Source organism: Genypterus blacodes, unplaced genomic scaffold (assembly GCF_046128005.1).
Source record: "Genypterus blacodes isolate CSIRO-AG114 ecotype Tasmania unplaced genomic scaffold, CSIRO-AGI_Gbla_v1 ptg000029l_1, whole genome shotgun sequence".
NCBI classification, from domain to species: Eukaryota; Metazoa; Chordata; class Actinopteri; order Ophidiiformes; family Ophidiidae; genus Genypterus; species Genypterus blacodes.
In genome coordinates this window covers 1,209,146-1,233,091 of record NW_027466842.1, presented here as the reverse complement: position 1 = coordinate 1,233,091, position 23,946 = coordinate 1,209,146, and the positions used below count along the sequence as shown (strand labels likewise).

Below are 23,946 nucleotides of genomic sequence, written 5' to 3'. Positions count from 1 at the left end.
GAGCTCTTTTGCTGTCATTTCCACGCAAACACATTAATTGTGACTTGGGTTAGGAGTTTGTAATGTGTTCACATATAACTGCCTGCTTGAATTATCCCACAACAAAAAGAAAATAGAGGAACCATCACTTTCCCAAACTTTCAACACACGGCTGATGTAATTTCCTGTGAGCACAAAATGTTGTGTGGTATGTTCATTTATTAAATAATAGCAGGAATAGTACACTCCAATGTTGAGTACATAGTATACACTGTATACTAATCAATCTGAGAGGCCTCTCCAATTATCTCTTCAAGATAATGTGGGGAATTGGTGACAGCAGGTTCCACAGAGGTTTGGATCTGATCTGAACAGAAGGATGTGGCTGGAGATAAGTGTGCATGTTCCTCCACACAAGTGCAAACTGGAGAAGCCTTTCAGATGAATGGAGAAATGCCTCACACCAAGGTTGTGTACCAATGATGGATCTCTGACTTTGAAGCGTTCTGACACCGGCACCTCATCAGAGTTCTTCTCTGTTCCCGCTGGTTGAGATGATGGGGGGCACGTCGCTGTGAGCAGAGCGGGGAGTCAGGGGTCGTACGTCTGCTCCCTCACCTTCCCGTGCGAGCTTTTGCTTGGCGCCGCCCCTGTCCCAGTCTGTCATCACGGCCTCGTCGTCCCAGATGGTCGAGGTCTCGGTGTCGCTGACGTAGCCGGGCTCGCCGGTGTAATGCGTGGGGAAGAGCAACAGAGGCTCCACTGAATATGCTCTCAGGTCTCTCTGCTCAAAATACTTCATGTACTCCTCTCTGAATGGAAGAGACAGAGAACAATGCTGCCTTACTTGATCAAACGCTTTGTTATCGATGTGGTTAAGGTTACAAATTTGCCAAAACGTCTATTATACAGTGCTCAAACATTTGCTACAGAGACTCACTTGGGGTGCTTATTGAACATGATAGGTAGGAACTCGTCGACGGGCAGCATCTTTCTCAGCGGCTGGGCCTGGAGCAGCTTCTTCGCCCCCTGCAGGGACAGAACGTAACCCAAAGTCCAGTAGGAGTAATCTGGGTGCACAAGGTTCTTCACACCCTTCACCCAGTGCTCTGGTTCCTTCACCTGAAGCCGCTTACGACCAACGTAACTTCAAGGGAGACAGTGTCAAGAGTGAGAGCAAACAGAGTCCAGTGTGGTTATAGAGAGTGATCACTTTTTAGGTGAAGGTTGCGAGGAAGACTTTAGAGATCCGCTCACATCAGGTCCCAGTCCAGTCCTTCACTCTGCATGTTCTCCATGATGGCCTCTAGCCTGCTGCAAAACCTGGGCTCAAACCTCACGTCATCCTCCAACAAGAGCACCTGCTGCAGTTCCTTCTCCACCACCTAGGGGGCGACACACCACTGCCTGCTTCATCAAGTGGACAACAAGCAGAAAGAGATGAGCTAACTTTGATGTTTATGTACAGAATGAGACTGAACCTGTTTCCAGATGTTGTAGTGGCTGAGGAAGCAGCCGATCTCCCCTCTGGTCAGCACACGGCGGGAATATGGGTCTTTGTACCCGGGCAGCATGTCGATACCCATGGCCTGCAGCTGAGACGAGTTCAAGGCCCTGAGAACGACGCAAAGAAATACTTGACTCATCATCTTCATCAACTATAAACTAATGTTCACTTTCTCAGCATCTCCATGACTTTGTTAAATACAAAACAATTGTTCAAGGTTGTTGTAAAAATCATGTTCATGTACCACCAATGCCACATACAACACAGCCTGAGAACCCTAATGTGAAACTTGTGATTCTAGTATAGAATTAGCTTAATGAGAGCTCATATGTCATACTTGCCATCCACCGCCTCTGTGAGTGTGACGTCAATGCCGAGCGCAGCCAACGAGCTCATCATCCTCTCCCTCCGGTCTGAGCGGCGCTTCAGATTGATCAGGAAGATCTAGAGTGACAAATCGAATCTAATTCACGTGAACGGCACATCTAGACGTATTAATAATCGTTCTGTTATTGCAAATGTACCTCGTCGAATCCAATCTTTCCCAATTCTTTAGGCCTCATCTCTACATATTGAGAAGGTTCCATGGTGAACTCAACTGGAGAGAAATGTCACACATTCACATTTTGTGAGATTAAATATCATATATTGACAAGTTGCCTGGCTGTTCTTTGATTCTGAGAGAATTTCATAGATTAGTTCAACATCTAACTTGAGTGGGAACTTTGAAATAAGCAGGAAAGCGGGTAGAAAGAGAGGCGGCAGAGCTTTAACACAGGAGTGAGAAATTTGTCAGGAGCATGAGGGTAAAAAGGAGCAACTGTGCTCACATAGAGCAGGGGAAGGGAATAAGGGGGGAAGGGGGGCATTAGATGATCCCGATTCATTCAGCTGTACATTAATATGCATTTGTTTGAGTGTATGTGCTCACTCAGTGCCTCTGTCAGGGTATGGCTGAAGCTTTCCTGCTCTTCCTCCAGGGTCTGATCCTGTTTGAGAGGCACTGGCAGAAACCCATAATGGTCCTTGTTGCACACATACATCTGAACCCCTGCAGAGCGAGTAAACCAATCAGGTGGAGACACTTAAAGGCCAACCTCTCTGCAGAACACAGACACGAGCATGATTAATATATGCTTCTAATGCGACCTGCTTGCTGTGCAGAGAAGGCCAAGCCCATGATGTCATCTAGAAGGTAAGGGTAGTCGGGGTGGGGAGGGTGAAAGGCCAGAGCGCGACTGGTGCTGCGCCTCAGGTCCAGCAGGTATGCAGAGTGCACCATGGGGACGGGGGAGCAGCCCGGACGATTCCATTTCCGGATGGGGATATACTCTGGAGTTCGTCTGTAGTAACCCTGGTATGACACTTACAGCATTACATCGCCCAGACGTGTCGCACAGCAGGTGATGTGTTGTGTTTCTATAAATCTGTAGATGTACCTGATTAGTCATACCGCACCAAAAGTTTGAATAAAGGCTTCTTGATTCCAACATGGGAGCCACGAGTGTCAGGTTCTCTGCAATCATCTCACTTAGGACCCGGCGGTTTGTCAGCAAGTTGTCACTGTCCACAAACTGGGAGACAAAGATGTGATATAAACGTCAGACTCTTTCCTTTAAAGGGGGAAAACATTTCTGTAATTCTTGTTGGTTTGGACTGTGAAACACAAATTCAGTACTGTCTCACTAGTCTTGTCCTTTGTTTGCTTTGTTTAGCCAAGTGTGTAAGCAGGATCCGTGTTACCTGCTGATGTAAACATCTGACATGTTACAGAAGGATACGTGTCTCACCAATATGTAGTCAGCCCAAAGTTGCCGTGCAGCCCTGAGCGCTGCCTGCTTTAGCTTCATCACATGGGTGAACCGGGTGTTGGGCCAGTGTTTGGGACCTTCCTCATCTGCATAGGAGCTGAAGGAGAAAATAACCTTTAGATGGGTGAAACAATGCATAAGTGTGAGAAGATTCTTATTTCCTGTCGGTGGTTCACCTTGGTTGCTCCGTGGGTCTCCACTCCACAGAGTGATACAGGTGCTGCACCCCTTTAATCCACTCCTGAAGCAAAGCTGTGCTGTTGTCCACATTGTGGTCAGACGCTGCCCTGAAATCAGACGGAGAATTAATGAGCTGCCCTTCACCAAGCTTCTTTCTTTCTTTCTTCCTTTCCCCTGGCTCTCATTTTCAGATGCTGTGTGTAGATTTCTCACTTGAATGAGAAGAGGTTGAGCTCAGGTCATGTCTTTGCTGATAAAGAGTGATGCACAAGGACAAGAATGACAAGAATCACTTTACTAAGTGCCCTAAAAGCAAAAGTAAAAAGAATATAGTAGAATATAGTATAATGTGCACTTTAATTGATTTTTAATACTTTTATTTATAGATTTCATTTACAGAAATGAAAATCAAATAAATGCAATAGTCTTAAAATAATTTAAAAATTATTATTTAGACGGATCTCATTGTATTTCTGACACATTTTGAGTTAGATAGATTAACTTTACCAAATAGAAATCCGATCCTTTGGATATTCCAGTCTGTCAATGCATCCCAAAAAGAAAGGGAGGCTGTGCTCTACATTGCGTGCCAGGATGGTGATCAGGACTGTGGGTTTGAGCTGGGAGGATTCCTGCTGGGCTCCTGGGTGCGGATCAACGGGCAGTTCCTCTGCGAAGGTGAGCAGGAAGAGATCACCTGCCAAAATCCCAAACAACAATCTGAGTGCAATCGATCCAAACGGCATATTTCCAACAGGACACCTTTGTTTCTCTGTAGCCTCACAGCAGAGCAACTGGCAGAGACAGAGGGAGAGAATGAGAGAGGGAGAGAGAAAGAGAGAGAGAGAGAGAGAGAGAGAGAGAGAGAGAGAGAGAGAGAGAGAGAGAGAGAAAGAGGGGGGGGGGCAATGGGCAGAGGGAGGCAGGAGTGAGAGGGAGGGATGGAAACAGGGGGCAAGGAGGAGAGAGTGTGTAGATACAGTATCTGTTTTCTGCATGAATCAGAATGTTTAATTTAATGTGAAATTTATGGTAGCGCTAACGACTGAAATCTATTTTCCTGTGAGTATTATTTGAGTCTTTCATGCTCTTTCCAGTCTCTAAAACAGTTCTGCCAGACTCATTAAACCATTATTAGTGATTATTTGTTTTATTTTGATATAGTTCTTTATTGATTACATCATACATAAATGTGTAAATCTATATTGTTTAGAATTCATAGACATATTTATAACTCAAATGTGTCGAGAAGACTAAAATAATGTTTATCACATAATAATAACAACCACATTCTCATCTAAATTGGGACTGTAGTCACATCACTGTCTTGGTAACATTTTCTACCCGGACTGTTTATAGTGTAACACGCCGGCAAACTCAACGCTGCTGAAGTGAAAACAATCACACATGTTGCGACAATGTCCTGACATTTAACTGATTACATTTAGCTTTTACTTATCTGAATAAAATGTCGCAATCTCCAGACAGAGGAAGAGAGAAAATTTCACCTTCGAACTGGATGTTAGTTCACCCGATGGTGAGTGAGTTACATGTGTTCAGCCACACGGGATTTCAAATGTCGTCATGACTGATTGCAGCTTTGAATTAGGAGGCGAATACTATTGACACATGACACAAAAATATGATTATTGTATTTCCAAATGTGTTGTTGAATGAGGGTCTGTGTTACTGCTAGCTTTAGCGTTAGCGCCGCTTCTGCAGAGTTGGCCCTTCAGAATAAAGACCTTTTCGTGGGGGTTTATTCAAATATTTTATTTGTGCGTATCATGCAGTGATTACTTTTATATGTACTATCTGTGTAATTAATATTTAAATTGTTAACATAGGAAGCACCGTTTCCTAAATTGGGAATTGGGAAAAGGGATTTTACTCTGAAATGGTTGGTCTATTTTTAACAAACCTTTATTGAACAACCTCATCATAAGTAATACAAATTTCAAAAAACCCATCAACAATAGACAACAAAAGTCCAAGGATGTATAATGGCATACAAAGATATGATGAAGAAACAAAGATCAGTCATTTAAGGGAGAGTTGGGGAGGAGCAGGACTGAGACTTTGTAACCAACCTTGTCCTTGTTTTAGTATCAGCACATGACCAATCTGGAGGTACAGGACGGCGCTCAGGTGCACGCAGCTTTCCTGGCGTACATGGATCTGACTGAGGGTGAGTGTGACAAGAGGTCTGTTGAGTTTAAGGAGCCAATCAGAGAACATTTCCTATGTCATACAGAGATACAGGCTTAATTATCAATACAGTAGACAAGTGATGATATAGAAACAGGCACAGAAACTGAAACTGATTGGAAGCAGTGGAAACAGTATAGAATATGATGAAATGCTACAGTACTGCATCTTTTGAAGGACCCAAAACAATACTCCTACTACACATATGCTGCCAAAGTGGACATTTACACACTGTGTCCTCTCCTCAGTGCGTCAGTGGACAGACGTGTCGGCCCTTAAATGTCCTGAGCTGCAGCTGGTGGTGCTGGAAGGGATGGAGAAAGAAGGAGCAGCCATGCAGACAATTCTTCCGCTGCCTTCTCACCGCTCGCTGAGCCACAGAAGGTGAGGAGACGCTGGTTAAGGTCCTGAAACACCATTTTACCACGACAGGTTTGGCAGAACAGATTAACAGCTGTTCTCCTCTTCTGCGTGTGCAGCATTCGTCACGTACTGGACCGGGGCTCTCCTGTGCTGCTGTGCGCTGCCGCATCCGACTCCACCCTGGTCTACCAGAGGATGACTGATGGCCTGGTGACACCCGAGCCCCCGGCGGGCCCCTTCCAGGATACGGGACGTCGGCAGCATCGTAAGAGACGGCAACAGCGCTGAGCGACTTGGCTTGCAGGTGAAATCTCAGTGGGAGCCGCTGACACGCCGTGAAGATGGATGCACCAGTGAGCTCATTCTACTGCAGAGACTGTGTGTGGCGACGAGGCCCAGCCTGTGTTTGCCCGATCAGCAGTGTTGGAGCAAAAGATGACAAAATAACAACTATAGTGACATTCAACCTACACACCTTTATGTTCTATTCTGATTTGTATTTGTTATTCAAGTCAGATCTGATTGTTTTTGTCTAGGAGAGTCACATTGGTGTTGGTATGTGACCTGTGTCTGACACAGTTCCGCACTAAAGGGACACGCATGAGCACATTTAACAAAATGCTCGAGCTGCTGGGCGTCATCAATAAAAAATGTAACTCTTGCGACAGTCAGATAATGAAAATGGAACCCGGCTCGGTCATTTCTCATGCAGTTTATTGGAAAACTGCTTAGGTTGTAATTGTTCCCCTCCAGCTTAAGTTGGATGGATTATATATCTAACTAATTTAAAATGTCCTCATCGCTCCACTGGCGCTCTTCACTGTAAACACGACAAAACACACACACACTCAAATTTGGATATGAATCAGAGCTTAGGCCCCATATGCAAATCTGATGTGAACAAATATCTGATTTCATTGTCTGATTTAAAACAACAAATTGTCCGAATAACTTCCTGAAAACACTTTATTTTTCTAGAAAAACAAAAATATAACATGAAACCCAAAGACGATGACGTATCACACTGAGACAAACACAGAATCAGATTAATATGACTTTGCACCCTGTCGAGTAATACACCACCAATGAATACTGAAGTGCGAGAGAGAGAGCGAGGGTGTGTGTTTAATGATGCGACAGTGTCTTAATGAGAAGAAGGTCGTGACTACATGTGACAGTGAATACAACCCTGAGCCTTATTCAACAGAAATACTCTATCAGAACTCTAATCATAACATAAAACAGACGAGGACGGACAAACCTGGCCAATATACGGTAGAAAAGAGGTCAATACTGTCCAAAATGTGGCTGGAATGCAGGAAGTTTCTATGCATTTATGGATGAAATCGTCGGAGTGATGCAGATGGACGTCGTGATGGCCGCTCTTCAGTGTCCATAAGAGGAGGACCAGGTCGCCCGTTCACATCTGCATCGTCCCCGGGTGTGTGAGATGCCTACAGGTAGTCGCCATGACAGCCATCTACATCGAAAAAGTTCCTTAAATGACCGAAAAAGATCTGTCCTCCTCTTACGCCGCCGTGGCCTCAGTTCATCACGAGTGTTCTTCTGCTCAGGTAGAGGATGAGCTCAGACTTCAGTCCACTCACCGACGGAGGTAAAGGTCAAAGTTTGTGCTCTCCGAGGAGAAACGCAAACATCTGATGAGGAGGAACTGAGTAGTGATCGGAAAAGAGCAAAAACAGGTTCAGAGGTCAATAATAATCCAGTCCTGTTTGGTTATTCAAAACAACCGACAACCGACAAACAACAGATTTTCCCCCCCTGGGCAATGCTGCATCACATGGTACGGTCCATCCATGACTCGTCCTCTCACACTGAGACTGAGACGTCCTCAGTGCTATGTCAGGTCGTCCTCCTCTGAGCAATAGTCCCGTCCCTGTGGAGAAAACAGATGTTACTGGAGACATACAGATGTTTATGATGTCTATAATCAGTCTTTCCCATTCCCAACATGGAGAACCAATGATAGAGTATGGTCAATAAAAGTATTGAGTACAGCTGAACACATTCTGTCGATTATTAGTCATTCTGATGAAGCTTAGACCAAATTCTAAGTAATAATGCGATTCCAAAGATTCCCAAACATGACGCATTTAAGACATTCCGGCGCTCCTTCCTTTACCTTTTCGATTTTCTCATCCAGCATCCTGAAGAATTCCTGCTGGCTCTCTGAGGAGTGGATGCTTCTGCAAGGAGAAGGAGCAGCATTCTTTCATCTCTTTAAGTCACTGATCCATGATGATTTTTTTAAACAGGACATCAACAAAGATACTCAAGACAAAAACACAACAAACTTACAGTATCTTTCCATTCCCATTGGATCCTGTTTCATCCATGTTTTCACTTTTCCCAAGCAGGGCACATTTCTCCTGCAGGAACAGACAAAGCAACTGATGTCAAACTAGAGTAACATTCAAATATCTGCATCAAGGTGCCTAAAAATGCAATCCAACCGCATATAATCAGATAAATAAAAGTATCTCTGGACAGGAACATGACACCATTATGTCCTGTATACAGATGTACAGTAGATGAGACAGGAAGGATAATAAAGTCACGCACTGTGCTGTCCTGGTTGTCCCCTCCTACTCCTCCTCCTCCTCCTCCATCTTCTTCTCCGCTGATGTACTTGACTTTCTCCACTGCTTTCATCTTGTACTCATCTGTGACAGAGAGACAGAGAGACAGAGAGGCAGGGAGAGAAGTGTGTCCCCCGTTGTTAATAACTCCCCATCAGAGCCCCGGTGACAGCCGTGCACGGTCTGAGCTGCTGGGTTAATGGTTCTCACTGCTGAGCAATTATCTGCTCCGGCTATCACGCTCTCAAACTAAATCCTCTCTCGACAATAGCTGGCGAGCGGGCAACAACACATGAGCTGTCAGCCCGTTTCTGCTCTTTTTCCTCTCACAAGAGCGCGGCCTCCTCCTCCTCCTCCTCCTCTGCCTCTCCCTCCCTCCCGTATGTGAATGACACACTGAGCTGACACCGACATGCACTCGCCTCGCAAAGTGTGATTATTACAGCTCGCCGCTTGTTACAGCTCATTTGTAAAGCAGCATCATATGCACCTGTAGCTCACATTTGTTTGGACACAGTGATGAAGCATCTAAACACGTGGGAGACATGTCACACTTACCAGATCGGAGGTCCCCGTTGCTGTGGTTCTTACTCTGGCCCTCCTCACCGTTGGGCACAGCAGACACCTGCTTGGCAGAGGTGCAGCCCATCTCCTCCTCCTCAGCCGACCTCCTCCTCACCCCCGAGCATTACAGGCTGGGCTGGGGGGAGAAGAGACACGGGGATGAGGAGAGGAGACACGGAGGACAGAGGGAAGAGACAAAGAGGACAAAGGGAAGAGACACGGAGAACAGATGGAAGAGACACAGAGGACAGAGGGAAGAGACGGGACAGAAGAGTGTGTTTGCCTTCTACCAGTTCCTAAGCATATTTTCTTACTCCAAACAAATAAACAAACACAGAAGCTTTAGATTACAAACCTCTGAGGGGACGGCTATTGATTATATATTGTTTGTATTAACAAAATGATGTCACAAACAGATCTATATGTTATTTAGGCGTATACAGGTGCAGCTCGTTAAATTAGAATATGGTCGTCTTTCCCATGATTGTGTCACTGAGAGACAATTTAAAGGCTCAGGAAACCTTGGCAGGTGATTTGAGTTAATGAGCTGATTAGACTGTGACACTGTGACAATATTGAACCTTTTCCAGAATATTCTTGTTTTAATTTCCTGAGATACTGACTGGGGGTTTCATGAGCTGTAAGCCTTATTTAAAACAAAATCAAAACAAATAAGAGACTTGAAATATTTCACTTGTGTGTAATGAATCTATAATATATGAGAGTTTCACTTTTTGAATTGAATAACTGAAATAAATGAACTTTTCCACCATATAATTTATTGAGCTGCATCTGCTTATGAGTGATATTTGGTTTGTTGTTGAGATCTAAAAAATCTACATTTTTACTGTCTGCTGTGTTTGTTCAGTTTGACTCAGATCCAAATATTGATCCTGCTCAGTATTTGTAGGTCGGGGCCTTATACAGGAGGAGGCTTGAGGCATCATGTCAACCTGTTTCCAAATGCACACAAACTTGTTTCAGTCTTGTTTCAAAACAAATGTCAGAATCTACAAACGTCACAGAATCAGACAGGTTGCTGCATGAGAATGAGGAGAGATAGTGCTTCATTCTAGACACTTCTATCAGAATTGATAGTCATTTGGTCCATTCCTCTACACTCACACTATTATATACATGTTATTATGTTATATAATAAAGGACTCATTATAAGGCAGCCTTGTTGTGGGAAATAAAGGCCAAATTAAATGAAAATTGCACAAATGACTTCAGACTTCAAAGGGTGATTTATGATTTTGAGCGCTGCCTTGCTTGTCCCTCCTAAAGACCAGAGACAGTAAACCCTAATTACACACCCCTGAATATCACCTTTCTGGGACTAAAGGAATCCTCATGTGGGGTCCTGGAGCCTGTGAAGCATTCCTGGAATCCACTTAGGAAGATATTGATTGATATAATTAATTAGTCATGAAGGCCCCGCCCTGGAATTAAAACACACACGGGGCAACTCTGGTTTATCATTTTAAAGGAAGGCTCAATCTAAGGGTTAGGCAGGTTATGAATCACGCACACGCTGCTGTCTGTGGGAATCACGGCGGTACCAGCTGCACCGCAACAAAGAGGCCTTTCAGCCCGCCACTGTGCCACTGTGCCAAGGCTCCGTGGATCACTGAATGGGGGCTTTTCTCTGGCGCACAGGGCATTAAATTGTGCCCCACATCCCCCCCGGCGTTGGATCGGGGACGTAGAGCTTAAATAACAATATGTTACAGTCCGAAAGCACTTGACACATACTAAGTGTTTAACGTGATGTGCCGGGTCCTCATCCTGGCCGAGCTGAGGCGCACAGCTGCACTGTCAGCTGCTTTTGACACATCCCAACATCCCCACGGCGCTACTCTGACACTGATTCTCCATAAAATGTTCATAATTACGCGAATTTCAAGATATAAAAATGAGAGATTAATAGGTTTTTACAAGAAACGCAATCGATAATCGTCTCATTGTGTAGCACGGAAGGAGTGCGTGAAGTGATCGGTCGGGATACATTACTAATACAATAACAACAGAGATGCGGTCATTGCACGGTAATGTTGATCACCCAGATGGAAGCACACAAACAACAGATTACTAAAACTCAAATAGTGCATTACCGCTGTAGTTGGTGCATGGCTCGGTGCTCCTTCTTGCCGTTTTAGATCAGAGGGGCTTCGGGTAGAGACCAGACCGCATCTGCAGCTCTGAGCTCAGACATCAGCAGTGAGATTGCAGTCAGTCCGTCTGCCAGCTGTCTGCTCACAACGTCTCCGCTTCATGGCCTCATATTCTGCTTAAAGTGAAGAAAGCGTTCGCATCGCCTCCCGGATCGCGTTAAGTTACGAATAATCGATACGTAATTGAATTATTAAAATAGCACGAAGATTAAAGACAGAATCGCTTCTTATATCTACCCGCAGATTTCAGCAAAATCCTACTGAGCCCTTTATGCGACGGTGGATGTATGCAAGTTGCGTTCCGGGCCGTTTCCAGTCGGATCTATTTCCCCGCTGCACCCGCCACTTCCGTCCAGCTCATTCTATCTGCATCATCAAAGTTGACAGCTAAAACTCTACAAGTTTTTGCACGTCGGAACCCACGCGTGACACCGCCGAGCGAGCGTCGTCCTCCCACCAACATGATTTTAATGACTATGATCGCCCGATTGGAGGACGGGCTGCCGCTGGCTGCGTCCGTCCAGGAGGATGAGCAGGTAGGAATGAAAAACGGGACGCACACACGCCAAACTTCGCTCTGAAGTCGGCGGGTTAATGGCGACTTGTTTAGGGGTGAGACGGCCTTCGCTAAAACATAATTAATGACGTTATCTGGGGGGTATTCGTGGTCTGCGGTGTAATTCGGCTTAAATATGATACACGAAGGAGCTTGGTTGAACAAAAGCACAAATACCCCGTACACAAACAAACACAAAGCTAACCTGGACGAATTAATGGTTCAGTCCAGACACGTCGAGCTATAAAATACACCCAGAGCTGACAAAACACCGAACAAAGGTCTGGAAATGAGTCACAGGAAGTGTAATTTATTAAATAGCTCATTTCCTATCACTATAAACTATCAACTTTTCCCTCCCTACATTATTTATTATCCTAAAAGCTCTTTTATTAGTTTGCTTCATTGGTATATTGAACTATTATATATTTATAAGGTGTAAGTGTGTGTGTTACCTGACTACTGCATAAGTCAGGTACTGTAAAACAAGTGAGTCGTACAGAAAACATTGGAAAATTCTAATTGTACTGTTAGTTAATTACAGTAAACAGTGAGGAGATTACTGTGTGTGTGTGTGTAGGAAGGGAAAAGGAAACAAGGTCATAATGAGGTCATAATAATCTGTGATCTGTCCTCAGTCGGGCCGAGACCTCCAGCAGTATCAGAATCAGGCCAAGCAGCTGTGCCGTAAGCTGAACGCCCAGAGTCCAGACCGCTGCACCCTTGAGGCAGGAAACATGTCCTTTCAGTGAGTCACACCAGTACCAACACCAGACCTGAACCCCCCCCCAAAACCTGCTCCCGTCCTGGGTCATAACACTGAAGGACGGGGGACTCCCTGGGGTTCAATTCTGCCCTCGTACTGTAGTGATATCAATTGATTCCACTCACTCAATCCTGCTGCTTTAATCACGTCTCATTTTGTTCTCAGCTATTTAATAGAACAGGGCGTTTGCTACTTGGCCCTCTGCGAAGCTTCCTTTCCCAAAAAGGTGGTGTTTGCGTACCTGGAAGACCTGGAATCACAGTTCCACGACCAGTATGGGAGGAGAGTATCCAAAGTGTCCAGGCCGTATTCTTTCATCGAGTTTGGTAAATTGTCCTTTTCTTGTTTCTACTGCTTTTCTGTGTTTTTAAAGAGCAGATCTGAAGTCTTCTCGTCTGCTCGTACATCACACCGTTTGCATCCGTTTGTTCATCAGACACCTTTATCCACAAAACAAAGAGGATGTACGTGGACAGCAGGGCCAGGAGGAACTTGGGCAGCATTAACACAGAGCTACAGGACGTGCAGAGAATCATGGTGGCCAACATCGAAGAAGTCCTGCAACGGGGAGAAGCTCTGTCCGGTAAGTTGTCTCACACGGTTTCAAAATAGACTGAACGTCGCTTCAATGGCTAAAGTTCTTTCTAAATACTTCCCCTCAGCTTTGGACACAAAAGCCAGCAACCTGTCCAACATGTCTAAGAAGTACCGCGGCGACGCCAAATACCTCAACACCCGCTCCACCTACGCTAAAGTGGCCGCCATGGCAGTAGTCTTCATCACGCTCATCATCTACGTGCGATTCTGGTGGCTCTGATCTGGACTCTTTTGATTTGACACACAGGAAAACCGTTGTGATCGTACTGTCGCAATGCTGTAGTACACCAGGGTGCCTTAAGGGGGTGCTGTAGGACGTTTGTGTTCTACCTTTCACTGTCTAATTCTGAGCCGTGTGTGTGTGTGTGTGTGTGTGTGTGTGTGTGTGTGTGTGTGTGTGTGTGTGTGTGTGTGTGTGTGTGTGTGTGTGTGTGTGTGTGTGTGTGTGTGTGTGTGTGTGTGTGTGTGTGTGTGTGTGTGTGTGTGTGTGTGTGTGTGTGTGTGTGTGTGTTGGGAGGTGCAGTACGGTGGGGCGACATGTTGTTTACACAGTGGTGTCAGGGTTTCTCTCCAATCTGAATCATTCATGGGGAACGTCTGTCCAATCAGGAATGTCCTTGTGAGAAGTCTTAATGCTGTGGTTTAAATGTAGAGTTTACACAAAAGTCTTATTGAAAAGTTTATATATATTTACTGAACTGTTGGTTTCTATATTACAACTTGTTTATACCACATGAGTTGTGTTACATTACTAAAGACAGTCCCCTCCTTCTACACACACACACCACTCAGCTTCTCACAGACACTCAGGGGAAGCTTGAGCAGAAGGTTGATTGAAAAGTTCTGAGCCTATTGAAAAATTCCAATCCAATTTATTTTCATTGCTAATATCCGCCTAATCAGCTGATGGTGCTGTATGGAGGTTGAGCTCAGTTTCATTCTCTTGGCTGTCCTGAAAAAAAAATTGATGTCATAGTCTGACGGCAGCCAACATCCACTGGTGTCTGGAAAGAGGCCAAAAGCTTGAGTGGGATGGATGGGACGAGTAGTGTGGGTGCTGAAGCAGTTCAATTCCACAATTATGTCCGGATGATCACTGCATGTCGGCCTAGATCGTCCATCTGACAAAGCCTGATGAATGCGGTTCATGTAGAAAAAAACGATAACGACGTCGCAAATGTCAGGCTCAGAACTTATCAATCGAGCTCCCTTGCCGTCAGGGTTCCAGATGGCGACTTTCAGATCGCGGTTAGAGTCCACAGTCTTTAAAAGCAGCGTTTCCAGTGAAAGGCGGCAGAGTTGATTTCCCCATCCTCCTCTCTGCTCTGATGGACGCACACACAGCTACTCCACCATGTTGAAGTCGTCCCTCTGCAATAGAAATAAAGTTGTTGTTTATGTAAATTCATTACGGCGTCTTTACAACGGCGGCGTAAAAGTGCTCCTCACCTCGTCGTTGTAGTTCATCACGTGCTGTTTGATCTTAGAGGAATCAACCCAAGTCACAAAATCTTCCATATTTCTGAAAAAGAGGACAAACTTAAGTGCCCATGTTCCATTATTAATGCTACAGCATGTTGGGAGTGAAAGGGGCAAAGGACTGAATTTATATAGAGACTTTCACCAAAAGCTCTTTACAATGACCTCACATTCACCCGCAGTTCACACCCAGAGTGTGTGCTCGCGTGTGCGTGTGTGTGTGTGTGCGCGCTTGCGTGTGTGTGTGCGCGCGCGTGTGTGAGAGAGAGAGAGAGATCACCGAGCTGGTTATGAGTTATTCATGCTCAGCGGGGCACAAACACAACACAGTCACCAGGGCGACACCCGGTGGTCATAAAGTGGCCCTCTGGGAAAACTCACAGTAATCCTGATGACCAGTTTGCCTTTAACAGAACTCATTCTAAGGGAATCTTAAGTCTTTAGCTTCAATAAAGGGTTTCAGATAAAGTGTGGACACTGACCTTGTGACTAGAAATGCTGGATCTGTGATAATCTCTGTACCCACGCGGATATCTGAGGATGAGTGAAGGACAAAACTATTCCCTCTTGGGACACAGAAACCTGCACTTTCAAGGTTGTCGAGACACCGCAGGCACGAACACACAACACACACACACACACACACACTCAGCTGAGCTAATTAAGGATACGTCCCTGCTCGATGAAGGTGATGGCGGTTTTTAGGTTCTGAGCCATACGAAGACTCAGCATGATGCTGGGTAGCCGCCTCCTGCAGGGATCAAACAGACGTCAAACAGATGTCAAAGAGGATGTGACAAGAGTGACTGGTGATGTTATCCGTGAGCTCGAGCAGATGTAGGAAATGGAAGTGGAAACGGTGTCAAAGTGTCTCGGGGAAAGTGATTCACCTGCAGAACGCAGACGCCGTGACTTTCTCGGTGAGGGACAGATTTTGTTTGGTGGGGATCAGACCCATGCTGTACCTGGTGTGAGAAAGAAATCGAATTTTCAGTGTGAAATATTGTATACAGCTAAACATGAGAAACCACAGTGATGCTGCAAAACAAGTGGGGGAAGTTGTACCACATGACATGAAAGACATCAACTTTAGTGGCTCGTTCTGCTCTTCTAAAGTGATGAAAATGATGAAGTATTAGTCAGTGTTCTGTCGTCCTCATACTTACACTTTCTCCAGCAGCTGGTGTGTGCTCTGAGCTCTGAAGCCATCCTTCTCGTCAAGGTCTCGGATCTTCTGTGCCAGATCTCGGATGTTACGGCTCAGTTTGTTGTACCTGAAGACGTGAAAGGAAAGGAAATCGACACCTAGAGCTGAACATTTGAGAAATAAGATTGGTCTACACAGCAATGCTTCTTGTGACCAGCGGGTGTCACCAATGTGCGCCATTACTGGATCCAAGAGGCGGATTCATATTCAACAACACGACTCTAGAAGAGGTTAAAAGCATCGTGTCGCGGATCATAAAAGCTTTCTTGTACCCAGCAGAATAAACGAGGCGTTCCGCTGCTGTTACTCACTTGGTGTAGTCCTCCCTCCTCTCGATGCGATACTTCCGCAGCACTTTAACCTCGTGTAGGTTGTTGTCCACCTCCCAGTTAATGAAGTCGACCTTCTTCAGCAGCTTCTCCTCGTGGAATTTTAATTTACGAACCATTTTAGCACCGTTTGGCCCACACAGCAACTAAACTCACACTATGTACGGCAAGACAGACCCCCTCTCTCTGTGTGTGTGTGTGTGTGCTCTGTGGAAACACAGGAAACACGTGTGCTCACTCTTCCTCTGCTGCATCGTGTCAAGCCGGCATTGATAGTTTACACCGCCATCTAGCGGTTAAAGAGTGCAATGCAGGTTGACGTCTTTAGGCAGACTTCAGCTCTGTTGTTAAGCATTGAGTCATAGTGCAAGTGCATCTATCGGTCAGACTAATTAAGTCAAGCACAATAACGCAGAATAAATTGTGTTTTCATCACAATGTAGAAAGTAAAATATCTTGAATCGATTTCATGTCTGAATCCTTGTGAAAACTACTTTGTATTATTTTGTCCACTAAGTGTCGCCAAATCCTCTGAGTATCCAGGTTCATTCATTCATGGCAAAGGGGGCAGACTGTCCCGACTCAGGAAACCAAACAATTTTCAGCCTAGTTTTCCTTCACTTCTCCGCGTCCTGGACGGATGGATGTTGAGCTGACACATCACGGGTTAATCTTAACGAGGTTCACCTGTCGAGTGGAGAGTAAAAGACGTTGAAGAGTATCCAGCGAGTGAGTGTCCGGACGCTGTCATCCACGTCCACAGCCGAGAACAAACCCCCTTTAAGGTAAATTGGGATGTGATGGTGACTTTGATGAGAGGGATCAGCGGATGCGTTAGTTGCTTTTTCCAAACATAAGAGATCATTTAAGTTGTAATGTGTTTAGAAGTATGGATAAACAGTACATTTCTATTGTGCAGATCGATATTACTGCTGTCAATATGCAGTAATCTCTCAGTAATCCTTTTTCAACCAGGGCATTAACAGCTAGGTTAATGAAAACTACCACTTTGCATGAGCCAGTGCTGTCTAAGGTCATTTTAGTGAACTTTTACTTTACATTTTGTGGTTTGGCATTTGTTTTTTTTATAGCATAAAGTTTTTTTGTCAGGTAAATAATATTTTCCTCTCAGAAATTCACCCTGAATGCATTAAAAAACAAAAAAACAACATCAACTGATTACTCAACAAACTGCAAACTTTGAAAAGGAAAGAAATTAATAAATCCCAATTTGAATCAATCAAATTTTAATGACTCAATGTTAGATAAAATAACTTTCTGTGTCAAACAATACAACAATACTCCAAATATACCAAAAAGCTGTGTACTCCATATGTCAAAAACTCTTTGAAAGCTGAGACCTCACAACCTGGCGTCATCAATCATCATTTGGCGGACGAGCAACCGGACACACACACACACACACACACACACACACACACACACACACACACACACACACACACACACACAACCCTGACACATTTAAAGTTCAAAATTATTACCTCTCAACTGGTGGTAAACAATTCCCCACTTACACACTTACACACTTAGACACTTCCACATTCCGCACACAGCTGGCAGTGGGTAGGATGACTCACTGAAACACATGTATGTGAGACTGAGAGCTTCCTATTACACATAGCAGTTGGATTCTACGTTCATATAAACATATTGATACTTAAACCGTAGGATTCGTCAACACTGAAGCACGAGACTCGTTCAATTCCTATTCCGTGCATTCAGCATTCTAGCGGATCTACGTCCCGCCTGTTAAGCTCAATATTTGTTCAGGTCAACTCCCATTAAAGCAAATGGAGAATTCCTTACAATGATTCGCCTTTGTTATACGACAAAGCCCATTGCTGACTCTTCTTATGTACTCACCATACCCTAAGCATTTGCTACAGGCACGCTTCCTCACCGCAAATTTCAAAGCAAAAAGAGTGAGGGTACTTTTTTGTGTGTTTGTGACCTGTTTCATCTCACTGGTGTTGTGTTTCTTGCTGTGTTCTGAGCTCTGAGATGGAGAGATGCCCTATGTTTGTCCCAGATAGCCCAAAGACAAAGCATAAAGAGCTGGAGGCCCCACCCTCAGCAGGGCCGTACACAGCCCTTTATTAGACCTGGGGTTTGTCCGAGATCTGTTCTCTCTCACTCTCACCAACTTACTGTTACAGTTGCACTCTATCTATCTATCTATCTATCTATCTATCTATCTATCTATCTATCTATCTATCTATCTATCTATCTATCTATCTATCTATCTATCTATCTATCTATCTATCTGTACGGAAAACATCCATTTGCTGTAACATGACACATTTTGTTGCTGGTTGAGTTTGAATGAGAGACATCATTTCCAAAAATGTAACTTTGTAAGCGCTCCATGCTTCATGTTGCATAGTAACCGATTGTACTGCTCTGCCTTGCAACATTTGGATCATATTACCTATAAAACTGGTTTATTGTTTACTATCCTTTTGCTTTTTACTTGATGACATGGCAGCCACGTTCTCTTAGGCTAGAGAGAGAGAGAGAGAGAGAAAGAGAGAGAGAGAGAGAGGGGGAGAGTGAAAGAGAGAAAGAGAGAGAGCGCTTGTTGGGCCCTTCCCCTCATGTGTGTTCACAGTCGTGCGCACACACACAGGTGGATTGTGCAGCCATGAGCAACCAGAGGTGCAGCATAAGGAGGCCAGTGTGTTGAACACACACCACTCCTCCTGTTCCATCGTTACATACACCCCCCAACCTTTTAAAAAAAAAAAGCCAAACAGGCTCAATATATCACAAACCATTTATGACAGAGCTCAGTGAACTTTGTCTCTCAGACTCACAGTCTTGAGTCAACTCCTATAAAACATTGGTTTCTCTGAACAGGAACTACACCAATGCATTTGCTCGTCTGCACGGTTGGACGTGTCCTCTGATCTGCAGGGTAGAGGAGCATTCATTCATATTAAACAGGGATATGAGGCCATTGGCAGCAGATGGATAGAATAGTAATAATGATTTAACATTCTGCAGGGCGTAGACGAGGTGACTGGCAGATCGCTGATCTGCCTGTCACACGTTGACAGGAAAGTGACGGCTGTGTTTGGTGTTAAGATGCAGAAGTCTGAAAACGGAAAGGAAAGGAATGACGGCTCTCCTTCAACCCAACAGGACACTAACAAAATAAAACTGGTAATAATCCTCTCTTTACTCCTAACATGTGTTCTTAATCTATGACTTATTGGAAAGAAACTCCTTCAATTTGAGGGTTTAGTGATTAAATAAGTGTAAATATATTCAAATTATATTCAAATTACGCACTATGACAGTGTAATATACATAATTAAACAATCAAGTCATCGTCAAAAGGGAAGTCTCGGCTTTCAATAGCAGCGTATTCTCATATTTATGGCTCCTAACACACTGAGAAAAGTGGACAAGAAGAAGTCTGGGGTATCACATCTCCGTGATAACGATCAAACTACATTCTCTCGCACGCCCGAATCGTCTCTTATCTGTGAGGCATTTACAAGCTGCTAAACAAACAATGTAATACAATAACCTAGGACAATATGATGACCTTAATCTCCATATGGTGAGCGATTGTTTCTCAGGCACTGCCCTCATTATAAACCAATATCTTCCATCCGGTTTGATTTGTATTGACTCTATTCCTGCCGCTGTCCTCTGCAAGGTCCTGCCGGAGGACACAGGCGGTCTGAGGAATGTCCCTCACTGCCTCGGGACACAGTTTTTTACCTTTCCAGCCGTTTAACCAGCCGCTGTAAGTACAGACCAGCTCTGTACTTCAAGGGTGGTTAAACTTTTGCTCTGCTCTGCTCTCACTCACTCTCCCTCTCTTCACTTTCTCTCCTTTCTCCCACAGTGTTTCTTGTCTTTGACACTCTGTCGCCACAACAGAGACCTTGGAGCTGATAAGAACCCCCTCGTTCTCGCTCAAGAACTTCATCGGCCGAATGTTTCGCATTTTCCCAAAACACTTGGATTCGTAGGAGCTACAGATTTACTCTTTTTCACTCAGTCGGGTTGAACTTCTTGTGCTGCATGCAGGCCCAGCCCTCGACTACCTCAGCGGAGCCCATGGCTGCCTCACACTCCTCCAGGTTGAAGTACATGTCTCTGGCGGTGCTGGTGTTGCAGACCACGTCCCTGGTGCTCACCATGCGCTACTCCCGCACCCTGAAGGAAGACGGACCCCGATACCTGGCCTCGTCCGCCGTGGTGTCAGCCGAGGTGCTGAAGATCCTGGTCTGCATCTTCCTCGTCTTCACAGAGAACAGTGAGTAGAAGGCAAAGCGACAGTTTTGGACGATTAACACAAATATAATTCAGGGTGTCTGTCTCTGAGCCCCTCTCTCTCCCTCTCTCTTTCACTCTACGGGTGGTCTCCACTTTCCCCTACTTACCAACACACTCTCTCTCTATCTCTCTCTCTCTCTCTCTCTCTCTCTCTCTCTCTCTCTCTCTCTCTCTCTCTCTATCTCTCTCTCTCTCTCTCTCTGCCAGAGTTTAGTGTGCGGGCGATGGACCAATTGTTGAGGGAGGAGATTGTGAACAAGCCTGTAGAGACCATGAAGTTGGCCATTCCTGCAGGGATCTACACACTGCAGAACAATCTGCTCTATGTTGCCTTATCCAACCTGGATGCAGCCACCTATCAGGTTACACTTTCTGCTTTATGTCCTCGTGAGTGTGTGTGTGTGTGTGTGTGTGTGTGTGTGTGTGTGTGTGTGTGTGTGTGTGTGTGTGTGTGTGTGTGTGTGTGTGTGTGTATGTGTGTGGTGTCTGTCTACGGGATTTCTGCTTTTTCATTAATCATATTATTTCCTTGGTGGTAATGAATCAGCTATTGAGTTTGTGATTATGACATTTTTTTAACAGTCAGTGAGTCTGTAAGTGTGTGTGTGTGTGTCTGTGTGTGTGCTTACCTAGTACACACAATCAACGTAGTTCCTCTTGGCACTTACTCTGGTTGTCCCCAGTGCTTTGTGTTTCTGTGTTCCTTTTGGGTCTCATATGTACTCGTATGTCTCTCTGGGTGCCAAACGTCTCTCTGTCTGTGCCGTCCAGGTCACATACCAGATGAAGATCCTCACCACCGCCCTCTTCTCCATCTCCATGCTGGGGAAGAGGCTGAGCTTCTACCAGTGGCTCTCCTTGCTCATCCTCATGGCTGGAGTCACTCTAGTACAGGTAAACAACCCAGATCACATCCTTTCGCAGGATTTCGTTAACTTAAACTCAAAGAAACCTCATATAGTATAGATCTGACAGATTTAAAGCGCTCTGCCTGTCCCCTGTGCGAGTCACAACTGTTGAAACCTTCTGCAGTGGCCTGTGGAGTCTGAGGAGGAGTCTGAGCAGAGGCACCTGTCTGCAGGGTCCCAGTTGGTGGCCCTGATGGCTGTGCTGACAGCTTGTCTCTCCAGTGGCTTTGCTGGTGTTTACTTTGAGAAGATCCTCAAGGAGACTAAACAGAGTGTGTGGGTCCGGAACATACAGCTGGGTGAGTGAGCTTTTGTCGTATTAAGCCCTTTGTGTGCAATATTGGATACTTTTATCACCATTTCCTCATGTTTGTAGTTTATTGTAGTGTGTGTTGTTGGTAGGCACTCTTGCACTCTTGTTTCTCTATATTGCACTAGGTTTGGTGATTTCTCCTTCTAGTTTCATTCTGCACTTCCTTCGGGATAATAAACTTTCATCTTATCTGATCTTATCTTATCTTATCTTAAATTGGCCAAATTTGAAGCTGACACGAACCCAAAAGGTCCTGAACTTACAGTTAAGGCTTTGTTTCAGTGATTACAGTGACGCATAACTGATTGATGTAACCATAGCTCGTAACAAGAGCGTGTTTAATCAGTGTATGTTACAAACGGTGCAAACAGTGCCATTTGATAACTCCTTATCAGTAGGAGGATGCTGCTGCTAGTCAGTGCAGTTCTGTTTAAGTATTGAACACAGAGCGAAGATCTAAGTGTGTCAGATGATTAGTAGCACTCACTGGCTTTAAAACAAGTAAAGTAAGATGTGATTTTAAACACTTAACTGCACATTCAGTCCACTATAAGGACACGTATGAATTATTAAAGTGATCTATGCTGGTGGTTCTCAACCCCTGGTCCTCAGGTTCCACAGCACAGCAGCGTCTTGAGGGACTTTTCCGACTCGCAGCAGAGAAGTTGTTGAGACAGAACTACTTTCTAACCATAAGCTTTACCGTAAAATTGCGTTAACTTTGTGCAAATGCTGGCCGGACACGGTGAAGATGCAGAGAAGGAAAGTTTAGGTGAAATATCAGATTCAGTGACCTCTAGTGGCACTTTGGTGATTTCTACTCCACACAGCAACTTGGACTTTTTTATTCTTTAGAAAAGAAACTATATGACACTCTTTGCTCCAATGAAAACACACTGACGTTAAAATAAAACAGACTTTCACCCCCGCTCTTGTCTGTGTGTCCCCCACCAGGTTTATTCGGCTTTGTGTTCGGCCTCATAGGAATGATGGTGTACGACGGCCAGAGGGTGAGAGATTTTGGAATGTTCCAGGGCTACAACAGGATCACCTGTCTGGTCGTTATCTTACAGGTCAGACTCTTTGTTGTGCTTCTTCTCCTCATTTATTAAGAGCTGCAAACTTACAATCAGCCTGTGAAGGTTCATATCAGCCATCCAGATCATATGAGAGAATCACAAGACCAATCACTGGACTGAATCTGTATCCACATGTAAATGAAGTGTTTTGTGCACATACTGTGTATTGGCTCCTGAGTGTCTTTGTGTGTCTGTGGGTTTTGTTTTCTCTGTCCTCAGGCTCTGGGCGGGTTGGTAATAGCAGTAGTCATTAAATATGCAGACAACATCCTCAAAGGATTCGCCACCTCCCTCTCAATCATCACATCCACGCTCATTTCATATTTCCTGTTGGATGATTTTCACCAGACAAGGTAAATATGTACATATGACACACACACACACACAGACACACAGACACAGACACAGACACAGACACACACACATTTTTGCTGTTTTGATTTTGCAGAAAATTTGACTTACGTTTCTTCAACATTAAAATGATGAACTGTAATAAAGTAAGATAAACAAATCATTTCTGTTTAGGTATGCTGTTTTGGCTTTTTAGGGAGTTTTATTTGTCTTATTAAAGAGATTTCGGGTTGGGTTATGATCAATCAATGTCACAAAAAGGTCTTGACTGTGGGAAAATGCTGACAAAAAGTAAAAAGTCCTGAAAGAAACAATCAATACAAAGCAAAGTTGCTCAAACGAGTTCAGACTCGGATTAATGTGAGTAGATTTATTTAATTTGTCTTTTAATGCCTCTTTACTTCCTCTCTCCCTTGTTTTTCTTCCTCTCTCTCTTGTTTTTCCCCTCCTCTCTCTTGTTTCCCTTTCAGTGTGTTCTTCCTCGGGGCAGTGCTGGTTATTGCTGCCACATTTCTTTACGGCCACGAGTGCAAACCTGCCAGTAGAACCGTAAAAGTATAGAAAGAAAGACCTTTAACTGAACCTCCTGCAAAAGATGGAAGGCAACCCCAGAGTAGACGGGACTATAAACTGCCAAGGACACGAAGGACAAGGGTTTGGC

At 44.6% G+C, this 23,946-nt stretch overlaps 6 protein-coding genes across 6 annotated transcripts; 3 read left to right on the top strand and 3 right to left on the bottom strand.

Annotated features, from left to right (window-relative positions):
* Window positions 1-217: 217 nt before the first annotated feature.
* Window positions 218-4,474, bottom strand: LOC142994044 (procollagen galactosyltransferase 2-like). Its single transcript, XM_076144706.1, has 12 exons — window positions 3,985-4,474; window positions 3,474-3,584; window positions 3,277-3,394; window positions 2,926-3,060; window positions 2,636-2,840; window positions 2,418-2,537; window positions 2,011-2,084; window positions 1,824-1,930; window positions 1,461-1,593; window positions 1,237-1,364; window positions 920-1,126; window positions 218-791 (listed from the first exon to the last, which is right to left on the bottom strand). Exons 1-12 carry the CDS (start codon window positions 4,221-4,223, stop codon window positions 503-505), a joined length of 1,866 nt encoding a protein of 621 aa, XP_076000821.1. The 5' UTR covers window positions 4,224-4,474; the 3' UTR covers window positions 218-502.
* Window positions 4,475-4,827: 353 nt separating this feature from the next.
* On the top strand, window positions 4,828-6,898 carry tsen15 (TSEN15 tRNA splicing endonuclease subunit). The gene is made up of 4 exons (XM_076144710.1): window positions 4,828-5,014; window positions 5,584-5,665; window positions 5,934-6,069; window positions 6,165-6,898. The coding sequence occupies exons 1-4, from the start codon at window positions 4,946-4,948 to the stop codon at window positions 6,334-6,336; spliced, it is 459 nt and encodes a 152-aa protein (XP_076000825.1). The 5' UTR covers window positions 4,828-4,945; the 3' UTR covers window positions 6,337-6,898.
* Window positions 6,899-6,996: 98 nt separating this feature from the next.
* Window positions 6,997-11,682, bottom strand: LOC142994048 (uncharacterized protein C1orf21). The gene is made up of 6 exons (XM_076144711.1): window positions 11,327-11,682; window positions 9,207-9,348; window positions 8,632-8,732; window positions 8,368-8,438; window positions 8,192-8,255; window positions 6,997-7,945 (listed from the first exon to the last, which is right to left on the bottom strand). Exons 2-6 carry the CDS (start codon window positions 9,295-9,297, stop codon window positions 7,907-7,909), a joined length of 366 nt encoding a protein of 121 aa, XP_076000826.1. The 5' UTR covers window positions 9,298-9,348; window positions 11,327-11,682; the 3' UTR covers window positions 6,997-7,906.
* Window positions 11,683-11,746: 64 nt separating this feature from the next.
* sec22ba (SEC22 homolog B, vesicle trafficking protein a) lies at window positions 11,747-14,709 on the top strand. The gene is made up of 5 exons (XM_076144707.1): window positions 11,747-11,922; window positions 12,581-12,690; window positions 12,874-13,034; window positions 13,145-13,291; window positions 13,371-14,709. Exons 1-5 carry the CDS (start codon window positions 11,848-11,850, stop codon window positions 13,523-13,525), a joined length of 648 nt encoding a protein of 215 aa, XP_076000822.1. The 5' UTR covers window positions 11,747-11,847; the 3' UTR covers window positions 13,526-14,709.
* On the bottom strand, window positions 14,228-16,564 carry imp3 (IMP U3 small nucleolar ribonucleoprotein 3). The gene is made up of 7 exons (XM_076144708.1): window positions 16,303-16,564; window positions 15,951-16,058; window positions 15,675-15,749; window positions 15,456-15,535; window positions 15,267-15,318; window positions 14,755-14,827; window positions 14,228-14,676 (listed from the first exon to the last, which is right to left on the bottom strand). Exons 1-7 carry the CDS (start codon window positions 16,437-16,439, stop codon window positions 14,650-14,652), a joined length of 552 nt encoding a protein of 183 aa, XP_076000823.1. The 5' UTR covers window positions 16,440-16,564; the 3' UTR covers window positions 14,228-14,649.
* A 399-nt stretch (window positions 16,565-16,963) lies between these two features.
* On the top strand, window positions 16,964-23,852 carry slc35a3b (solute carrier family 35 member A3b). Its single transcript, XM_076144440.1, has 8 exons — window positions 16,964-17,105; window positions 20,201-20,614; window positions 20,842-20,996; window positions 21,406-21,528; window positions 21,667-21,841; window positions 22,810-22,928; window positions 23,154-23,287; window positions 23,756-23,852. The coding sequence occupies exons 2-8, from the start codon at window positions 20,380-20,382 to the stop codon at window positions 23,844-23,846; spliced, it is 1,032 nt and encodes a 343-aa protein (XP_076000555.1). The 5' UTR covers window positions 16,964-17,105; window positions 20,201-20,379; the 3' UTR covers window positions 23,847-23,852.
* Window positions 23,853-23,946: the final 94 nt, after the last annotated feature.